Here is a 19651-nt window from a genome sequence, read left to right as displayed (position 1 = left end):
ACACGTTTTTTAACACTGTTATCTTGTTGTTGTTTTACTGATTGCACGAACTTAACTTGGAAGACTGGAGTGTGAGACAGGCACGAAGGGGGAATTATTGTTCGCCGCTAACACAAAACAAGTCGCGACCGTGATAAGCGGACCACGCACGCGAAGTGCGTGGCAGGGGGCGCGAATTGCGAAGCACGACGAAAAAGTCCGACACAAACGCAAAGTTAGCTTAACTTGGGAAGGTAAAGTGCGAGACACGAGCGCGAAGTGTGGTTTTCGCTCTACCGGAAAAACACGCTCAAAATGCATGAAGCGGCGCGAAGTACGAGACATGAGAGCGAACAAAGTGTGGTGTACGAGCGAAAAGTGCGGGACACGAGAGTAAAGTGCAGGGCATGAGCGAAAAGAATAGGAAACGAGGGCGAAGTGCAGCAAGGGGACTTTATTTATTCAAGAACTACAACCTTCATTAAATGCCAATGTCGGCAGTGAGAGGTTGTTGCTTTATTAACTGAAACGTTAATATTAAGTTACTGCTGAAGATCAATTGTATCAGTCTAGGTTCCAAACCCTTTTCATAACAATATATAAATATGTGCCAAAATTTAATTTTTAACGGTCATACTTTTCAAAAGGTATGTAGCTTAGCATACGAACGTCAAGTTTAGTAAAATGCGACTTTTCATAATGGTTATCACCGCTGTTTGTATAATATTTTTAATTAATTATTTTCAGTTTCATTTACTCCAGTTATATTTATAAAAAGTTGTCAATTGTTCTTTGACATACCCATCATGAACTGTCTAACTTGTAATTAAATCGGGGTTTATCGAACGGCAGAAAAGTTTGGTTTTTAACCCTGGAATTAATAATTGATCATAAAACAAATAATGTATTTCCACTTGAGATAAGCGCAAAAAATGACTTCTCATACATAGTTGACTAGTTATCGACTAGGAACAATAAACAGTCACGGTTAACATTCGCTTAAGCTCGATTGATATAAAAATCTTAGAATGAATAAGCTGGCTTTTTATTGATAAACCTCTAAACAATAATAGTAAGTCGAGAATGATCGAAATTGAGAAATGAAACGAAGTTGCAACATAACAGAGTCGAACCTCTTTATACGGACACCAAAGAGATACGGAAAAATGTCCGTATTATAGAGATGACCAGAGATAGATCGAGTTTAAATAAAGTTTTTTCTTTTTGTCGGACCATAGTAGATATCCGCACTATCAAGATGTCCGTAAGGAAAGGTTTGACCGTTAATGTATTATGGAAATTGTAAAAAGAGCTTAAACTTAGCTTATAAATTTGTGTTCGTTGTGGCTTTGGTCCGTCTGTGTTTCTTGGCTTCTTGAATGTGCCGAAGTGTCACAACCAGTAATGTTTAAGTCGTTGATTACACAGCGTTCGCTGCATTTTCTTCTCTGACATTGAGAATGATAATATCGTTCTTGTTTTGTGAACAGATAGGGTACTCATCTACTACATTTTTCAGTTTTTTGTCAAATATTTCATCGTCTAGTTCTTCCATTCTGGGATCTTTACTGAACACTATTTCAATAATCTTTGGAACTAAAGCCGTGAAAAACGTCGCAGCAGCTTTTGCTTGGTCACTTGCGTCTGGTGTTTCCATTATGACTGCAAAAACCACAAAGAAGAAGGTCAGGAGTGCAAGTAACCGTACCACCAATAAGCCAATACTTTTTCTTAACGGCATTAGGTCTTTACACGCCTTCTCAAAGAGGTCTTTTGGAATCGCTGGAGCATCTGCGTTCTGTCTGAGATTCCTAACATGTCTATCTTGCTCACCTCGTGCATTTGTTGTGTAGTGTTTATACAACTTAAAAGCAAGATTTTGGTATTTTCTGGTGAAAGAGTTGTAACACCTCCAGCAGTAGAAGGCAACAACCACAAGCAAGGTCGCAAGTGGAAGGTAGTATGGCAAACGCATCAAAATTCCTCTGATAACTTCTACTGAAAGCACGGTTATAAGGAAAACAACGGTGCCAAAGCTCGCCACAAATACACTGAATTGTAAAGACGAAACCAATGTAACAACCATCTTAAAACACTTTCCACTTGTTTTTTTAGGGAGCAACAGTACATTAAAGGACGACAGGGGACACGAGTAGAAAAACAATGCCACAGCTACAATGGTAGTGATGGGAAGGAGAAAAACAAACAAGAGCAAACTCAGGCAGTTCACCGGGCAGTTGGACTCAAAGTTAAAAAAAGATTGAGAATACTTTTTTAAGCGTTTAAAGCAAAGTTCGTACCATGTCCATACCATCGATGGTTGCATACGCAAGTGCTGCTGTAGCTCTTCTAGAAATCCTTGGTGACGAAATATCTTATGATCCCCAAACAATTCACAGATAAGGCACCGACCGTCCTCGATAGACAGTTCACATAAACAAAAACTTAACACATCTCGGAGTGTAAACAAGAAGCTGACAACCAAACAGAAAATCAGGAACTCCCGAATGAATTGAAAGAACCGAATGAAATGAAGGAAACCAAGCATAGAATCAATTGCCAGAAAATAGAACTTAAAAGACGACGGAAGATTAAGAATGAAGCTTGCAATTATTGATAGGACAAAAGAAGCCACAAAGCATATGATTGGAAATAAAAATGTTATAATTAGTGTCACCTTCCATCTTTTCGTGTTCTTAGCTTTGTTGAAGACCCAATTAGCTATCCGACTGCGAATTGCCACTGGACTGGTTCCACTGAGAACAATTACACATCCGTTATTTTCTCTGATGACTTCTGTTGGGGAAAAAAGACAAAGTATGATAGGAGAGTACCACATTAATAGGAATGCGATTGGTATGGTTATAATCCCCAAAGCACGACGCGTCCAGCTGGTTTGAACGTTGATCTTAATTACATTCAGGCAAACGAATAAACCATTCTTTGCCGATTCCTTGTAGCAAAGGATTGTTTCAGAGTAAGAGAGTCCACCAGTAGAGTTCGCAACTTTTTCCATTATCACCAGTGCAATCAGCTCGTTCAACGAAGCGGGTCGAGTGTCGTCAAGAGTGGATTCATTTGTAAGTCGGAAATCGCATAAAACCCTTACCTCTTTTTGCCCTTCGAATGACTTTCTGAACCAAGTGACCGAGGCACTGTCCTCAATAATTTGCCTCGATGTATTTTTACCACGACTTGGGTTATTGTCAGTCAGCCAAGTCCAAATGCTTGCAGGTTTAGTTGCATTGTACAAGTGTGTTTGGTTTAAACACTTGTCACTCTTTCGCTGCTGGAACTTCAGGTCCAGTGTGATAAGCCTATATTCGGTGATCAGCTCCTTCATGTCTTCCCCAAAATCTAAATCAACAACAGCACACTGCCACTCACATCTGCTTTCATTGACAACTCGTACAAAATTTGCCTTTCGATGAAGTTTCTCCTGCGATTCACATGGAGGAAATGTTATAGTTAAGCAGAATATCAAACACACAAGGAAAGAGAATAACTGCATTCTCCTGAAGCAAACTGAAGAATCTGCAACTCTCGACTTATGATCAATACGAATAATTCCATTAATTGTTTGCCGCACCAAGTAAGATTCGATCTGTTGCTATGGGGCGCTGCCCATAAAGCAAAACTTTTAAGGGGGCTTTCATAGTTATTTACTCTGACTAAGAAAGGGAACCCTAATAGAATGAAGGCCTGTCAAATAACATGTCATATGTCTTTTAGGTTGATAAGCAACTGATCATGGAGTAAAAAATGGAATCAGAAGATCCCATGCATATTATACGAAGTCATAACAGCGAAGAACACAACGTTCTCATTTTGTGGTGATGCTTGCCATGACTCCATCGCTAGTGAAAAAAACCCACAGAATAACAGTTGGCTCCATCCGAGAAAGCATTTAGTTTTAAAGGGTTTGAAAGATAGTGCACTTTCTTGAAAAATAAAAGTAAATTTTTGTGGTTTTGCAGTAGCACGAAGCTGACCTTTGAGCCGGTGGGCAATTTCTTGCCTATAATCTTTAAAGAAGAAGATAAAGTGGATGTAAAGATCAGGATCTGGATTTGCTGATGATCTAGTGTCGGGATGCGAGATTTATGAACGTTTTAGTTCTGTTGCGACACCAAGCTAGTTTTACTTGATTACGGCTTTTACTACTTGTTTTGGGGTATAATAAAACTAAATCTAAATATTAATTCAGTAAAGACAGGACCGTCCGGTTGCCTTCAAAGCTTTCAAGACCAAGCGGTTAGCTTCGCTTGGTATTGAGAGGTTTATCCATTATAAAAACTTGCATCCAATCAGCAAATTGCATCCTGATCGGAAATCGCGGAGTGTTAACATAGCGTTTTATTAAGATTTCTCGGAAAAGAGGACAGCGTTTCAGGCGTAATTCTTTTAGTATTTCGTCCTTCGACTATTCTATCTGACACTTAATGGAAGATATCGGACAAAATACAGTATGAACTTGTTCAATTGCAGCTAGGACTGTGGGAGTTAATTTTGTAGACTTCAGACTTTGAGATAATGAGATGTAGACGCGGGTACGCTGTTCGGGAATTGCAGGCTCATGTGTAACAACTACTACAGTAGAACCCCGGTAACTCGAACTCGGATAACTCGAACAACCCCGCTAACTCGAACAAACTTTCATTTCCCTTGGATTTGAACTCACTTTTCAGTCATTTTTACTCGGTTAACTCGAACTCGGATAACTCAAAAACCGCGCTAACTTGAACTAAATTTCGTTTCCCTTGATCAAAATTTGGGTCAAATTTACCCCGATAACTCGAATCCCGGTTCTTGCAACTCACCATGGTTGCCCATTGATTAGAGCAACAAAACAGATCACGTATTTAACAGCCTTTTTCCACTCTTATCCTAAGAATTTATGATCGTGTTAGAGTTTCTGACGAGATAAGTTTAATTTGCACTGTGCTGTTTACTGAAGTGCTGTAAAATCAGTAAACTATCAATTATTAACTTGGCAAATTAAATATTCAATCGACCCCGATAACTCGAAACCCCGCTAACTCGAACGGTTTTTCGTTTCCCTTCAGAGTTCGAGTTACCGGGGTTCTACTGTACTTCAAAATACAGTAGAATCCCGATTTCTAGGACCCTCGATTTCTTAAACCTCTCGATAACTCGAACCAAAGTCTTCTCCCTTCCCTTTGTCGAACACTGCAATTTTTCTCCCAATTTCTGGGGCTTCTCGATTTTCCAAACCAATTTTCGTTCGCGGTTCGAGAAATAAGGCTTCTACTGTACGTCGATGTCGGCTAGTTTAGGTCAGTAACCATTCGAAACACCCCTCTGTAACAGACCCAGTGGAACCCGACCCAGTGAAAATTTTGTCTCCCCGGTACCCAGCGAATATTTTGATTTTACCCGCCTATTTTTGTGCTTCCCCAGTGACTGTGCGTTGTGACTTATGTCGAATAAACCTATAAAGAACGAGCCCAAATAAGCCGACCCAGTGGGAAAGTGGCCAACCCAGTGACTTTTTTCAGATTCCACTGGGTCTGTTACAGAGGGGTGTCTCAAAGAACAAACAAACGTTTTATGCTCCTTTAACCAAATCTTTTTAGGATCTGGCTTGTGCGGCTTATACCAATTTTCTACAAACGACCTATTTACAACAATCTGATGAAGATAAAATAATCTGCTCTATCGATAAACTATTGTATAAACTTATACTTTGAGTCACCAATGGCAACCGCATGAAATTAAATATACTCATGAATTTGTCAATATTTCTTCTCCTCTTTTCTTCCAACCGACCGAGCCACATTCGCAAAGGATTGCAGGGGATGGAAGAATGGGGTGGGGGAAAAGGACTGAAATATTTAATGGGATAGCCCAAAGTGTAAATGTTAAAATGAGAACTTTCCAACTCCCTGGGTAAAGTAAAACAAGAGCATGAAATTCTGGTTACAGACGTCCTGGTCACTTGGCAATTCTTCGTGCAAGTTGTCTTGCAATTGTACAAGTTGTACGAAAGTTTTTTATAACACGGGTCAGTTCGTCAACCACATTTCTACGGTTTTTGACTTGAACTTGTTAAAAATAACTAGAAAGGGAAGTCAAGAGAACTCCGATCCATTTTCTTCACGAGTCCTTGTTTGCCAATAACAAGCTCTCCCAGCAAATACGGTTCCACAGTTTCACTTTTGTTAGTCACTAAACTACTTTTAAAATTTTACAAACACTTCTTTATTTTCTCAAAATTACAGTTTGCAACTGAATTTAACTTACAAATGGATCTAAATTATCGAATAGTTTCCTTTTAGTTATCTGACTGACTGACTGACTGACTGACTGACTGACTGACTGACTGACTGACTGACTGGCTGACTGACTTTTCTGGGTAAGTCGAGTGGACGAGCATGTGAATGCGTAAACTGAATTACTTCGTACCGGGGGGAGGTGCATATTTTTAGTAAAAAATTTAATACGGGAAGGCTCTGCCCCGAGGTCCAAACCCTTACAATTACATATAACATTTCCGACAGAAAAGGTAATCCTTTCGTATAGCTTTGGTAGAAAAATGATACCCTTTTCAAATACCTACAGAAGGAATACTTTAATTGTTTCACTTGTTGAACCCTAAACCCTGGGACGTACCGTGGGGGGGGGGGTGGATGCCACCCCCCATAAGGTTCCGAATTTTGAAGAGAATATTTACTCTACAATGCTGAAACTTTCAGTAGCTGTTCATTCATCCTTTGCGGAAATGTTGATATGTCAACCATGTGTCCATGATATTTGACGTTGCCATGGTAACGTCATAAATGCAAGTAGATCTTGCCAACAAACGTAATTTTTAACATTTTTCTTTATTTTTTCCAGTTTTTTTAAAACAGAAGTATAAGAACGTATATTTTTACATTCCATAAGCATTCTGGCTTGATTTTGCATCAAATGAATCGACCATTCGGCGGGTCTGTTCGAGATATTTTGCCTTTTGAAATACCTAAATAACAGTGTTCCCTACCCTTTTTATACACCAAATCGTGAAATTTTTACCTTTTTAAATACCTACAGCCTGCCAAAGCCCCCCCTCCCCCCTCCCTTTTCGGGCGGAGCCTCCCCGTATAGTCCACTATTATAGGGAATAACCTCCAGACTTCGCAAGAGGAAACGCGAGGACACCGTCAAAACGTAGAAAACGTCTTTGTACTGACACAGAAAAACACAAACGCGACGATTTTATGTCTTCCTTACGCATAATTTTGCAACGTTAACTAGAACGTCAATAAAACCGAATGAGAAATTTTATTTTTACAAATTTTGCTGCTTATCGATAACCGGTACGGATTTCTTCTTTTTAGTTTTATTCTATTCTCTTTTTTATTTTTTATTTTTTTCTTTGCAACGCATAAAAGTTGTATTTTATTACTCATCAAATTTATTTACAACATACATTGAAATTCGTTTTGCCTGGCTGGTCGTGTCCGATACTTTCCATAGGTTGACATCATTGCCCTTAAACTAAACTTTATTCTCTCATAAATTTATTATGAAAGGGATGATGTCTTATTTCTTTGCGCATATTATATACACAATATAGCGGTGTGCACTTCAAAATTCATAAGGGACGGACCTTTATTTTTTGAGGGGGTATGGAAAATATTGAAAAAAATGGTTCGCAGGGCTTAGAAAGACAAAATAAATTGTTTGCAAACACGATATGTATAACAAAACCTAGTTCGTATTTGGAAAAAAAATGTTTGCAGAGGTGCATATCTAAACAAAGTTTACAGAGGAATTTTTTTCATACCCCCCCCCCCCCCCCACCCAAGAAAATAATGGTCCGTCCCTAACAATAAAGCTCATTCCAACCTGTGCTTCGACATCGTAGCAACTTAAATGGGCTTTGTCACGGATTTTAAACAGCCAAAATTTGTATTTGTGTCGTAAAAAACCTAAAAACAATGGTCTATTTTTATCAACATCTGCTATATTAGAGCATTGAAACTGTCAACAAGCGTCTTTGGTTGCGGATGGTTAGGAGGAAATGGATTGCAACTTGAAGAATTGAGGCTAAACTTTTCAAGTTGTTTCCGCGCGTCTTCAAAAAATCGATATTTATAGCCGAAGTTTGATTTCTATCCACAATTTAAGGTTATACTTTCCTTTAGATGTTCAAAGATAGTGTTTTTCACGGGTTAAGTTGCCTACCACTAATTTCAGGACAGTTTAGACGAAAAAATCTCCGAAATCCCCGTGACGTAGCTCCTTTCACACGTGAAAGCAGAAAGAATACTCACGAAAGAACTTTTTCTTTTTTGCGCATTTTGTGCAACAAATATGACAATTCGTGGGAACGCTCGCAAGACCGAATAAGTATTTTTATTGTAACAGCGGCTTCGTTTCAACTACCCACTTGTCGAAAAACAAAATGATTTTAGCACTTTTCATTCCTGCTTGCAGTTTACAAAACAGCTGTCACTAACAGAAATATAGATTTTTAAAATAATAAATTCGTGAAACTTGTACGCTTAAAGTCTGTTTAGCATCCTACCTTTCTGAAGGTACAAAAACTTATTTTCTTATACATTTGCTAAAAGATTAAGAATAGACAGCATGAAAGCCTCAAAAGCAATTGCTCTCTCTTTTGCAAATAATTTTGCCTTGTATTTCAGCTTTTATTTCGACATTGTCGCCCGGGCATCGTCGAAAACACTCAAAGGTCTCCTTGTCACTTTGCCAGATAGAAGGGAAAAAAGCGACGAATTCCGTTTCGTGGTACAAATTCCTGGAGTTATTCAAGTTAGCAATTCGTCGAATCCAAGACAACAAAACCAAACACAGAATTTCATGCATTACAACTGAACTTTATATGTTGCGTCTTGGTTACGGCCTCTGGACAAGCCTTTTTGCTTCATTTCTATAGCTTACTCGTGTTTTCTAAAAATCATTATAAAAATACAAGTTTTCAGTATATAACCTGACGATCGAGGATGCGAAAGTAAACGTTATAATTTCTTACTTTTTCGAACCTCGGAAAGAGGAAAAAATTGGTTCACATTCACATATATATTTACAACACACCTGCGCGCAGTAATATGGATAAAAATACACCTGTTCGTCTCGCTTCTTTAGCTCCATATCGTCGCAACGAAATTTCTTACAGTCACTTAAGATATAGAAAGCCGAAGATATATTTTTCATTTCTTGGCGCATTATTTTTAACAATACACTTGCTAATTCGACACAAAGGTTAGACTTTCTCAAAGTCTACACGAAGGTCTACCTGTTAATTTCACGAAACGAAAAACTTTTTTCTTTTTGCCTTTAAAACAAATAACGAAGGGCTACGAATAGCTTTGGTTCTTCTTTATAACATAGTATGAATACGTAGCTCTGTTGTTACACATTTGTTCCCGACACCGTCGCGACCTAACGTAATTTTAACAGCAAACTGTTCATTTAGAGTGTCCTAAATTTTCGAATGCGTGATAAGAAACTGCAACTAAAATATCGAGAGATTAAGATGAATCCAGTATTTTTGAACTGCTTTTTTGATTGGGTGTAGTACTTATTCTTCTGGTAAAGTTCAGGCTCTCTTTCCACCGGCCCGATCGAGTTGTGATTGCAAAAGTGCTTTTTTTTTCTATTTGAACAAACTGACTTTAGAATAACTGGCAGACAGAAATCATTATTCGATTCAAATCAATGTTTTTCACACATTGAGGGCAACATTTAGAGGTTCGTTTGGTAAATCAGAGGTATCTGTCGAGTCCACAAAATAATGACATTTTTAAGAAAATCTCACAAACCGAAATGAAAATTGATGAAATATACTCAAATTATAAAGTACTGGAGCCTGAATTTTAAGCACAAAAAACCAAATAGCTCAGTTAAAATAACATAATAGCCAATAAATTGATAACAATCATAGGTACTGAACTCCAATAACGACTCAAAACGAAAAGGATCATAAACTACTTGGCTTGCTTAAGACAGAGCTTATCGACGTTCTGTGATTCTGCCATCAAACTAAAGAACAGTAAATCACCTGCTATTCGGTCTTCACAACTTCGTGTCAAATCCAGAACTTGCCGATGCTTCATCTGGGACGATTTCATCCTTCGAGAATCGTGGCGCCGTTTCAGGTCTGCAAACGTACCCCTTTTCTACGTTTTCATCTTTCACGAAAGCACTGGCATCATTGTACGAGTTCGGGATGGGTTGTTCTGTACATTGTGGTCTGTCCGCAATTCGACATCACTCGCTTTACGTCTCAGCGCGCCTCTTTCAGCATGGATTGTTGCACTTGTTGCCTCGATCAGTGCGCCAGGGTTGCTGAGTACGAGAGCCATCGGATGAGCTACTGCACTGGGCAAGCAATGGATCTGACATGGATCTTCTAAGCGCTGTCGGACTTTCAAATCTTCGATGGCCACAATCTACGCCCACGTCGATCTGATCGCAGGATGCTGACCTTATGAAGCGGGGTGGTTTTGTCGGGTTTTGCTGTCGGTCTAAGGCATTTTGCAGTGACCCCACCGCCTGATCCTTTCGTCTCGCAGATCGCATGGCACCAGGGGCTGGCTGGACTTCTTGAGCCTTCTTCATTCTTAACAGCTCCAGCGCGGCGTTCGTAAATCGGCGATTTCTGTAGCAGTACAGCAGGGGGTTGACAAGAGAGCTCAGCTGCATCAGTAACTCGGACACACGGATACCGGTACTTGTACGAAGGGATGCGGAACTACTCACGACTATCCCTGGAAAGAACGAGATCATCAGGGCAACGGCTAGCAAGCCAGTCGTCTTGGCCACTTTCACTTCTTGTTTCGCTTGAATCAGAACCGTCACTTGGCTGATTTGGTCGAGCTTGCGTTTGCGCACTCCAAGGTAGACTTTGACGTAGAAGTAAACCATCGCCATTAAGGAAAGCGCTCCACAGATGCTCCCACCCGTGATCCACATTTGTACGAAGCTCATGTCGACACCAACGACTTCCATTATGAGAGGTGGAATCGTTGTGAAGATCGCCGACAGCCAAACGGTGATCGCGAGCTTTGTGATGCGGCTTCTTGTCACAATGCTCAAGTACTCGATGGACTTTCCTATCGCCACGTACCTCTCCCAAGCGACTGCAGTCAAATGGTACAGGGCACACCAGGAAACACAGTACATGGAGTACACATTGACTATGTCTAAAGTACAGACATACTCTAACGAAACACGAAGGCCAAGTAATAAATCAATACTGGCTGAAAACGGTAAAGTTACAGCTCCCACTATGAGGTCCGCAACGGCCAAGCTAGACAACAGAATGTACGAGTTTTTCTGGAATTCTCTCTTTTGCTTCACAATCAAGATCACTAGCGCGTTTAAGAAAATGGTAACGAGAGATGCGAAGGATTTGATGCCGACTAAAACCCAAGGAAAAGTAGTTTCATCTAAGTCCCAGGTTAAGTCTGGTTGTTTTGGACAATAAAAAACTGACCTGTCCTTGGCGGACGAGTTGCCTGTTGTCTTTGTCGTATCGTTCAGGTCCATGTTGATATGGCATCACTGGCAAAAACGTTTGAAGCCAACATGAGCAAGCTGTCAGTCTTAGCTACTTCAGTACGCCGCTGTGAAATGTTCAGTTCGTAGTTTTCAAGGTAAAATATACATGGACATAATTGCGGGAAAATCCTCTTCCGCTTTTTGTGCAAAAGGCTCTCGATTTAGACAAAAAAATGTTCTGAAAGGAAGACCATGAGACAATACAGTAGCAGCTGAATATTGAATTTTTCACCGATTGCAATTAGTGTTCAGTTAAAAAGAGGAAAAGTCTTACACATATGCTTTGTATGTGAGATAGATAAGACGTAAAGGACTGTTTGAAGAAACAAATTATTAATACAGTTGAATCTCGACAACACGAACCTCCCCATAACTGGAACTTTTTTTCGATCCCCCTCCTCCAGGTCATTTTCTTACTAATTTTTTCCCTCGATAACTCGAACTTTTTCGGTTTCCCTTGAAGGTTCGAGTCATCAGGATTCAACTGTGGCAACTGGCAAGTAAAACATAAACCATGATCTATTTACAAAACAAAATAAAACTAACTAAAACAAAAAAAATCGACAGTAGTTTGATGTATTAATAGCTTACCATCACGTCGTTAATGGAAAAACAACATTTTCTTAAGTTGGTTTTTTTCGTTACTAAATGGACATCACAACAATTTAATGTTTGGAAAACATAACCAACCAACCTCTACCCACCTGGCGAAACGCGAGCCGAATACTAATGAGTAAGCTCTTTATTAAGACCATTCAATGGCTGGAAAATGCACAGCTAACGCAAAACCAATTTAATTTAATTTTGCGTCCATTCATTTATCCTCCAAATGCAGTAGTTTCAGCTGTATGCTAAAACTCCTGCCCATTATTATGAAGCGTTGCATTGAAAAAAAGAACCCTCCTTTGGTTGGTAAAAAAAAAACGTCGAGCCTATTAATTGGAAAAAATACATTTTGGAAAAGCATTTTTTTTTTCCTTTGTTGTGGCGATAGACAGTTTAGGCAGCGTTAGAGAATACTTTTGGAAATTAATCAGCGTCGCTTCAGAAATACTCGAAGAAAAGGAAGCACTCCGTTTTTCTTTGCATGCATTTTCAATTCAAGAAAATAAATATTAACTTGATGATTACGTTTTCATCATTGTAAACAAATTTAGGTTTGAAAAAAAAAATCGGCCGTGATTTGATTTAGTCCAAACGATTCAGACAGTCCCAAGTAGTTTTTATGTTCGTATTTGACTTTATTTTGGGCGGGCCCTTAAAATGTTCGTGATCGAGCTCTCCATGTTCACCCAACAGTCTACTCCCACAATTCTTCTCTTCCAACTTAGTTCTTCAAACAAAATGCTAGGTTTGCGGAGGGGGGGGGGAGGTTTAAAATAAACCTTGTGATGGACTAGCATATTCGATCCAAGGGGAAGTGGAAATTCGCCTGGTCGCTTCACGTTCATCATACGATTACCGGAGATAAACACCGGCATTTAATTGAGGTGGGAGAGGGGGGCTGGGGCGGTGTGCCTGTGAGGATACTCAACACTATGGTGGGATTTTTTGCCGTTTTAGAATGGGAGCCAACATGGCACAAGATTTGTACTCAGTACCACATTGTAACTGTCATATTTATCCCTAAATATTCAGTCTGTCCCGGTAAAATCCGCCGTATAAGAACCTGGGTTTTAAGAACCTGATAGGATAAAATTTTCATTTTAAGCCCCCTCCACATAAGAACCTATTAAGGCTAAAATTGCAACTTAGGTTCTTATCAGTGGAGTTCCTGTAAAAGTGTGTAGGTAGGAACAGCTGAATTAAGATAATCATCCGATTATATTTAAATACTTGTGATATTTATAATATATTTAAATGAAAATATAGAACCTGTTAAAAAAATCCATGTTCTTATACGTGGGATTTTAACTGTAGCTTATGTGTTTTTTTCCCTGACCAAATTTGAGTGATTTTGATTTGGTGAGTGTCAAATCCTGAGAGGCTATCTAAAAAATAACAAGTGGACAGGTATTGTGTGAAAAATGATTTATTCAGCTTCGACTGTTGTATCACACGGTGCTAATTCACAGAAAAATTTCTATCTACCACTTTTTTATGCATGTGTAGCATTTTCTCCTAGCATACATTTGTGCTAGACAGCAACAACACAATAAAATATTGCTTTAAATAGTCCTACTGCGGGTTATTGTCTAACACTAAAGATTGAAGGTGAAACATGTCCTGTGCTAATGTCACGCCATTCTCTTGTTCTGTGCTAATGTCACGCCATCTTCTTGTCAATCACTTTGGCTGAGGAGTGAAACGCATGTACCCTTTGCCTGAGGGCATATCTTTGACCGTGACACCCTTTGGAAACAGTTCATCGAGTTCTTCTGGTTTGACTGTGGGAAGAACCATACAGGGTTGACCAGCCTAGGAAAATATCAAAATCACACATGTCACTTCACAAAGGGTTAGCAAACTGGTTCGAAAGGACACCAAAATATTCTGTTCGTGCTCGAACTTCCCTTCTCCCTCCACTTCAAACGCCGGCCACGCAGGCTAAACTCAATGTTGACCTTTCACCTAAAGTATTGCTTCTATTTTTGTATGAACAAGACTATGAATTCAAAATGGAACCACTGTTCTATTTTATGCCAAGAATCAATACATAGGTCTGCAATGAGTACATACGCCTACTACAACTTAGTTTATATATCTAATGAGAAGTCATATTTTATAAAATTCCATAGCTTAGAAGGGCTCCTAAGTCACCTACGGTAGTACAAGAAACCAAAACGCCGATAGGGGCTTAGTCATCAGTTCTCCATACAGAGAGCACGTTAGTAGAGGGGTATAGAATTAAGTAAAATTTGAGACTCACAGAGACCCTTGTTTAAAAATCTGAGAACAAGACTTCAGCATTGTTTTCAAATCCAAGCCCAATTTGCCACAATCCAAAAATCTGAATGCAAGACGAGCATTATTAATATCCAAGCCTACATGCTTCACAGTAGTGATTGCGATGTTGAGCATGAGTTAATCATGATTTTTCATTGTTTAATTTGCCTTTTTTTTGTTTTATGACAGTTCATTTAGATTAAACTTTCGCTTGGCTTGCGAGATTCTAAAACTGAACTTAAATTCCAAAATGCGAGATTCGGAGGCCAGCTTTTCTTTTTGAGAGCTCGAGATTCCAGGATCACACCAAGCATTACTATATTTTGCCGAGACTCATATGTATTTCGAGGACCATTTTATACCCCTTAGCAGGCTACTGCCCTTCAAACTTACTTGCCAATCTGCAGGAGTAGCAACTTTCTTTGTGGCAGTCAACTGCAAGGAGTCTACCACACGCAAAATTTCACTAAAATAAAACAAAAATAATTGATAATTATCAAAAGTATTGTTTTTTACTAACATTTTTTCTTAGTAAGTTATGGTAAAAAAAACTTGCATTTAACACTAGTCTGCAAATTTTATTTTGATCAACATCAGGGTTTTCATTAAGAATTATAATAGCAGGAAATAGTGTTATTTAACCGGAGAATGATTTCTAAAGGCACAATCTTAATAAAAAATAGGTACAGGCCTTTGAAATTTTGCCGGAGAATTCTACGTAGTAGCGGGAGAATTCTCCGATCTCCGATGCCTAATGAACACCCTGAACATGGACATAAGTCAATTATTAAAAAAAAATTGAAACTCACTCAAAATTACGTCCAGTGGTGGCTGGGTACAGGATAGACAACTTAAGCTTCTTGTCTGGTCCAATGATGAACACCTAGGTTTGAAAAAGAACTGAAAAATTAACAAAGCAAAAGATTTTAAGTTACTAAGTTAACTTTTCTGATGTAATTCAAAAAAATTCTACACTGAAAATAATTTTTTAAATTACCATAGTTATTCGGTTATAAGGCGCTCGGTTTTTTCGAGAAAAATCTGTTTTTCTGTGGGAAGTTTAGGCCAAAATTGGGGTGCGTCTTATAGCCGAGTATTTTGGCCCAACAAAATCTTATGACCTCCAGTTTACTGGAACTTACCTTTTAACTCAAAGAATGTACCAAGGAGTATGAACAACATTCAGACATTCCAATTCTGTAAGAAGAACTGACCTTTAATTGATCACCGCATCTTTTCAACTCACCAACTCATGGTGCGTCTTATAACTGAGTGGTTTTGGAGAATTTTCAGGTTGGAAACTTAGCATAACAAAGTTGCCAAGTTTGGGATGCCTCTTACAACCAAGTGCGCCTTATAACCGAATAACTACGGTATATTAGTATTTTATAATAAACCAAAAATAAACATAGTCAAGACCAGTTTTTAATGATAAGCTGCTCTTCCACATAATTACCAAGAAATCTTTAAGCTACATGTTATTAATAATTTATTTATTAGGAAAAACTCACAGCACGAGCAGTCAATGGCAGGCCTTGGGCATCCCTCTCATCAGGATCAATCATTCCAAGTTTGACAGCCAGATCCCGCCCTTCATCAGCAATGATTGGGTAAGGGAATTCGTCTAACTTGCTGTAATCCTTAATATCTGTGATCCACCCTTTGTGAGACTCCACGCCGTTGCATGATAAGGCAATAAGTTTCACTCCTCGTTTTGTAAACTCTGGAACCAATTTAGCTGCACGCCCCAACTCAGTGGTACACACTGGTGTGTAGTCAGCCGGGTGTGAGAAAAGTATGGCCCAGCTAGAGAATAGATAAGTTTACCAGTTATTAGCATTTTAATACAGTCTGTAATTTTGGTTATCCAACCCTCCAAGTTAATACCATTTTAGTTGCCATGGCGACTTAATTGGAACCGAAGTCTAAAATTGAGAAGAAGGATTGAAAGCATGAGCTTAATAAAGTGACTAGAATTTTTCACTGGTGACTGAACTTGAGCAGTCTGTGGCCAAATGGCCACTGGGAAAAAATTACCTTAGTTTAAGGGTTGTTATCAATAGATAAATAACCAGATAATGGATGATAAGCAGATCTATTAAAAAATAAACAAACAAATAGATAGATAAAACCTCTAAAATGCGGACACCAAAGGGACGGGAAAGAGTGTCCGTTTTATGGAGATGTCCATATGCATATTACAGAGGAAGAGTTTATGTGACTTTTGGTCCGATTTCAGAACAAGTCAACTGCCCATATTATGAGGCCTTCCAAGGGGTTTTGGCGACAGGCAACATTGCTTCAGAATAACTAAAAATGTAGCGACAATCTAGTTCCAGAGTACCGACAGCCGACAGAAACTAGCACTGAGGGGGGCATGGGGGGACCCAGAACACCGCAACACTGCAAAAAAATTAATAATACATAAACACCGCATCACCGCAAGAAAATTTGATGAAACACCGTCATCGCAACAAAATCAAGTAACTTATCAATAAAAACGTATTAGGATTGAGTTAAAGATTAAATAGACAATATTTGACTGTATTTTGTTATAAATTTAACATATAAGGACGGATTAATAAAGATAACAGAGATAAATGTAGTTCTGCAAGTGTTAGACAAGAAACTGTAACACCGCTAATCATTTCGTTTCACCGAGCACCGTAAGTTAAAAAACACAAACATCGCACACCGTGGGGTTGGAGATCACCGCACCACCACAAGTTTTAATTTTATTCACCGCAACACCGCATAAAAAAATGAGCAACACCGCAACACCGCAAACCCCCATGCCCCCCAAGCACTGAATGGGTGTATAAAATTATTTGCGACAGCGACAATGTTTCCCTCACCAAATAGGCAACAGGTGGGTTGAAAAACGAGTGACAAAGTGACATCAGAAGCCCCCTTAGAAGGCCTCTATTATGTTTAAATAGGGAGGTGATTGTAAATAAATGTGTATTATGTTAAACTGATCACTCATGCGTTGACAAATAAAATATGGGTGTGACAAGATTCAAATTGTGACACCAGTACAAATTATTGCAAGTTTCTCACGTCTTAATTACCTACAGAATTAGAAAACATTATCGCGGTACGTTTAAGTGGTTAATTGCAGGTTTGCAATCTCCATTATTGCCAAACCAGCCATATTGGCCTGACTCAGTGATCGTAAAATTAAAATTGCACTGTCATGACAGAAATGTTAGATGTTTATCAGAAGCAATTTAAATGGCACTATTTTAACAATATGAAACGGCTGTCGACAAACTTGAAAAATATTTTCTAGGGTACATCGATGGGGCTATAAGCTTAAGTATCAAAAGAAATATTCATCTGAATTATTTAAGCTTATCGGGTAATAAGAAATGTGATCAAAAGGTGTAAAATCCAGCTGCGAATTCGAAGACTCGAGGTCATTTTGCTTATTACGCTCATATATGCATATTGTGTTCTAAAACTATAAAGCTTATATAATGTCTTTTTAAGAAAAAGCTTTCTATGAGCTAAATATCGGAGCATTTCCCGGAGCGTGCAGTTAGATTGCGCAAATCAGTGTACATGTTTGTACAAAAATTCTGCACGCACGTGGAAGTCCCGTTATAATTTATACTTACGAGTCATTTATAAACTCGTGGAAATGAATTTTTCCTTGACTTGTGTCGACAGTGAAGTCGGGGAAGATATCTCCAAGGTTCACCATGACTGCAACAGAACTTTACGTGCTTTCACCAACGCCCCCCCCCCCCACAAAAAAAAGCGGAACGAGAATGTCACCAACTCGAGCAAGAAAGCGACTCGCTGTCAGACTTTGTTCAAGAAGATGCATTGGCCAATGACCATTGACTTGGAATATAATCAGCTTTTCGTTCGTTTCATTGGTCAACAAGGCACACGACTATGTCACACTGTGTCACGCAATATTGTTCTTGGTCCAGCGCCCAAACAGCCTAGTGAAGCAGTCACGTTGATTATGAGGCATTCAAAAGAAGAACGAAAATGATAAAGTTTCATTAACAGCTCTTAGAAAGTCGAACTTTAAGAAAACCTTTTCCTCAAAATGGAAAATCGTTAGCGTGACAGAGTGGTCACACAACGATTCGTTCTGCCACGTCACCAGAGGAACGCGGAAGACTAAGTGGAATCTTATTTTAGAAAATACTAGACAGTTTTGATTGATGGCTCAGCTTGGTGTCTCTCGAATATTATAAAACCCAATATTTTGGTCCTATTTTTAATGTTTTCAGACATGACAAATATATTTATAGTGTTATCTGAAGTGTTCCGAGGGTGGGAATATTGCTTTTACTACAGCAAGTGGTACAGTTATCACCGCCAAGTCCAAAGTGGACAGTTAGCAGTACACTAAAAATATTTAGGTTTTCGAATTTCTCGGGCCATGGGCCAAAAACTCACGGCGTTTCAGCGCATTCCAGCGTTGTCTCAGTCGCGCGGGCTAGCGGGGATGGGGAAAGTGCAGATGGCCTCTTGGGAGGGGGTGATGGGTGGCAGAGTTAGGCCCTCCCTTGCTTCTATAAGAAGGGGAGGAGGGGGAGACGAAAGAAAAGTTTAGCCTTTTGGGCCCTATATTTTGCAGGCATAAGTAATGGCGAAGAATTGCAGGCCTTTTACCTGGATCCGCCACTGACCACTGTAGCTAATACATAAAAAGACCATGGTAATCTGAGAGTAGCCAACTAAATAAATCCAAGTGTTAAATATGGTAGGAGAGAAAGTAGAACAGGGAGAGCTCCTTAAACGAAATTGTCTCATTGTGTTTCCCAAATTCAAGAGCCTCAGACTGGGTGTTGCTTGGTTACCAGTAGTTAGAATAGATCACGTGTAGCCCCTCATTTTTCTTTGGGTCAGTCGAGCGGGGGGAGAACACGCTTCGCGCGCAGACACGCGACGCGCAAGCGCGAGGAAAATGCGATTGAACCAACCAAACAACAACCAATCGACGACACTTCAAAGATCTTTGCCAAGCAGTATGAGGATACTTTGAACGCCCAAAGGTCTTAAACTAATCTAGCAACGCAATCAACGAAACTATGAACAACCTCATTTGTGTTCTGAGAGTTTATTTTCATTTTTTTTTAAACAGCAAGACACATCATAATAAAGCTTTTGTACAGTTTTTATCAGATTTCTTTTCTGTTGCCCGTTTCACCAATCAATCAAACATTACTACACAGAATATCGACTAAAATTGATCGCTAAAACGAGCGACAGAAAGCACGAATTCAAAATA

The 19651-nt window shown here is 39.2% G+C and overlaps 3 protein-coding genes across 3 annotated transcripts; all 3 read right to left on the bottom strand.

Annotated features, from left to right (window-relative positions):
• Window positions 1-1316: 1316 nt before the first annotated feature.
• LOC144650663 (uncharacterized) lies at window positions 1317-3137 on the bottom strand. The gene is made up of 2 exons (XM_078510388.1): window positions 3089-3137; window positions 1317-1971 (listed from the first exon to the last, which is right to left on the bottom strand). Exon 2 carries the CDS (start codon window positions 1952-1954, stop codon window positions 1400-1402), a length of 555 nt encoding a protein of 184 aa, XP_078366514.1. The 5' UTR covers window positions 1955-1971; window positions 3089-3137; the 3' UTR covers window positions 1317-1399.
• Window positions 3138-10248: 7111 nt separating this feature from the next.
• LOC144646987 (trace amine-associated receptor 7e-like) lies at window positions 10249-11499 on the bottom strand. The gene has a single exon (XM_078506717.1). The coding sequence runs from the start codon at window positions 11497-11499 to the stop codon at window positions 10249-10251; it is 1251 nt and encodes a 416-aa protein (XP_078362843.1).
• A 2028-nt stretch (window positions 11500-13527) lies between these two features.
• LOC144630305 (peroxiredoxin-6-like) lies at window positions 13528-18208 on the bottom strand. Its single transcript, XM_078488648.1, has 6 exons — window positions 18182-18208; window positions 18018-18137; window positions 15909-16203; window positions 15207-15280; window positions 14791-14863; window positions 13528-13929 (listed from the first exon to the last, which is right to left on the bottom strand). Exons 2-6 carry the CDS (start codon window positions 18101-18103, stop codon window positions 13798-13800), a joined length of 660 nt encoding a protein of 219 aa, XP_078344774.1. The 5' UTR covers window positions 18104-18137; window positions 18182-18208; the 3' UTR covers window positions 13528-13797.
• Between the last annotated feature and the right edge of the window lie 1443 nt (window positions 18209-19651).

The sequence above is a fragment of the Oculina patagonica genome, chromosome 1, assembly GCF_052425735.1.
Source record: "Oculina patagonica isolate OP01 chromosome 1, crgOcupat, whole genome shotgun sequence".
Lineage (NCBI taxonomy): Eukaryota > Metazoa > Cnidaria > Anthozoa > Scleractinia > Oculinidae > Oculina > Oculina patagonica.
The sequence above is the reverse complement of the archived record's forward strand: the minus strand, read 5'-3'. Positions and strand labels throughout refer to the sequence as shown.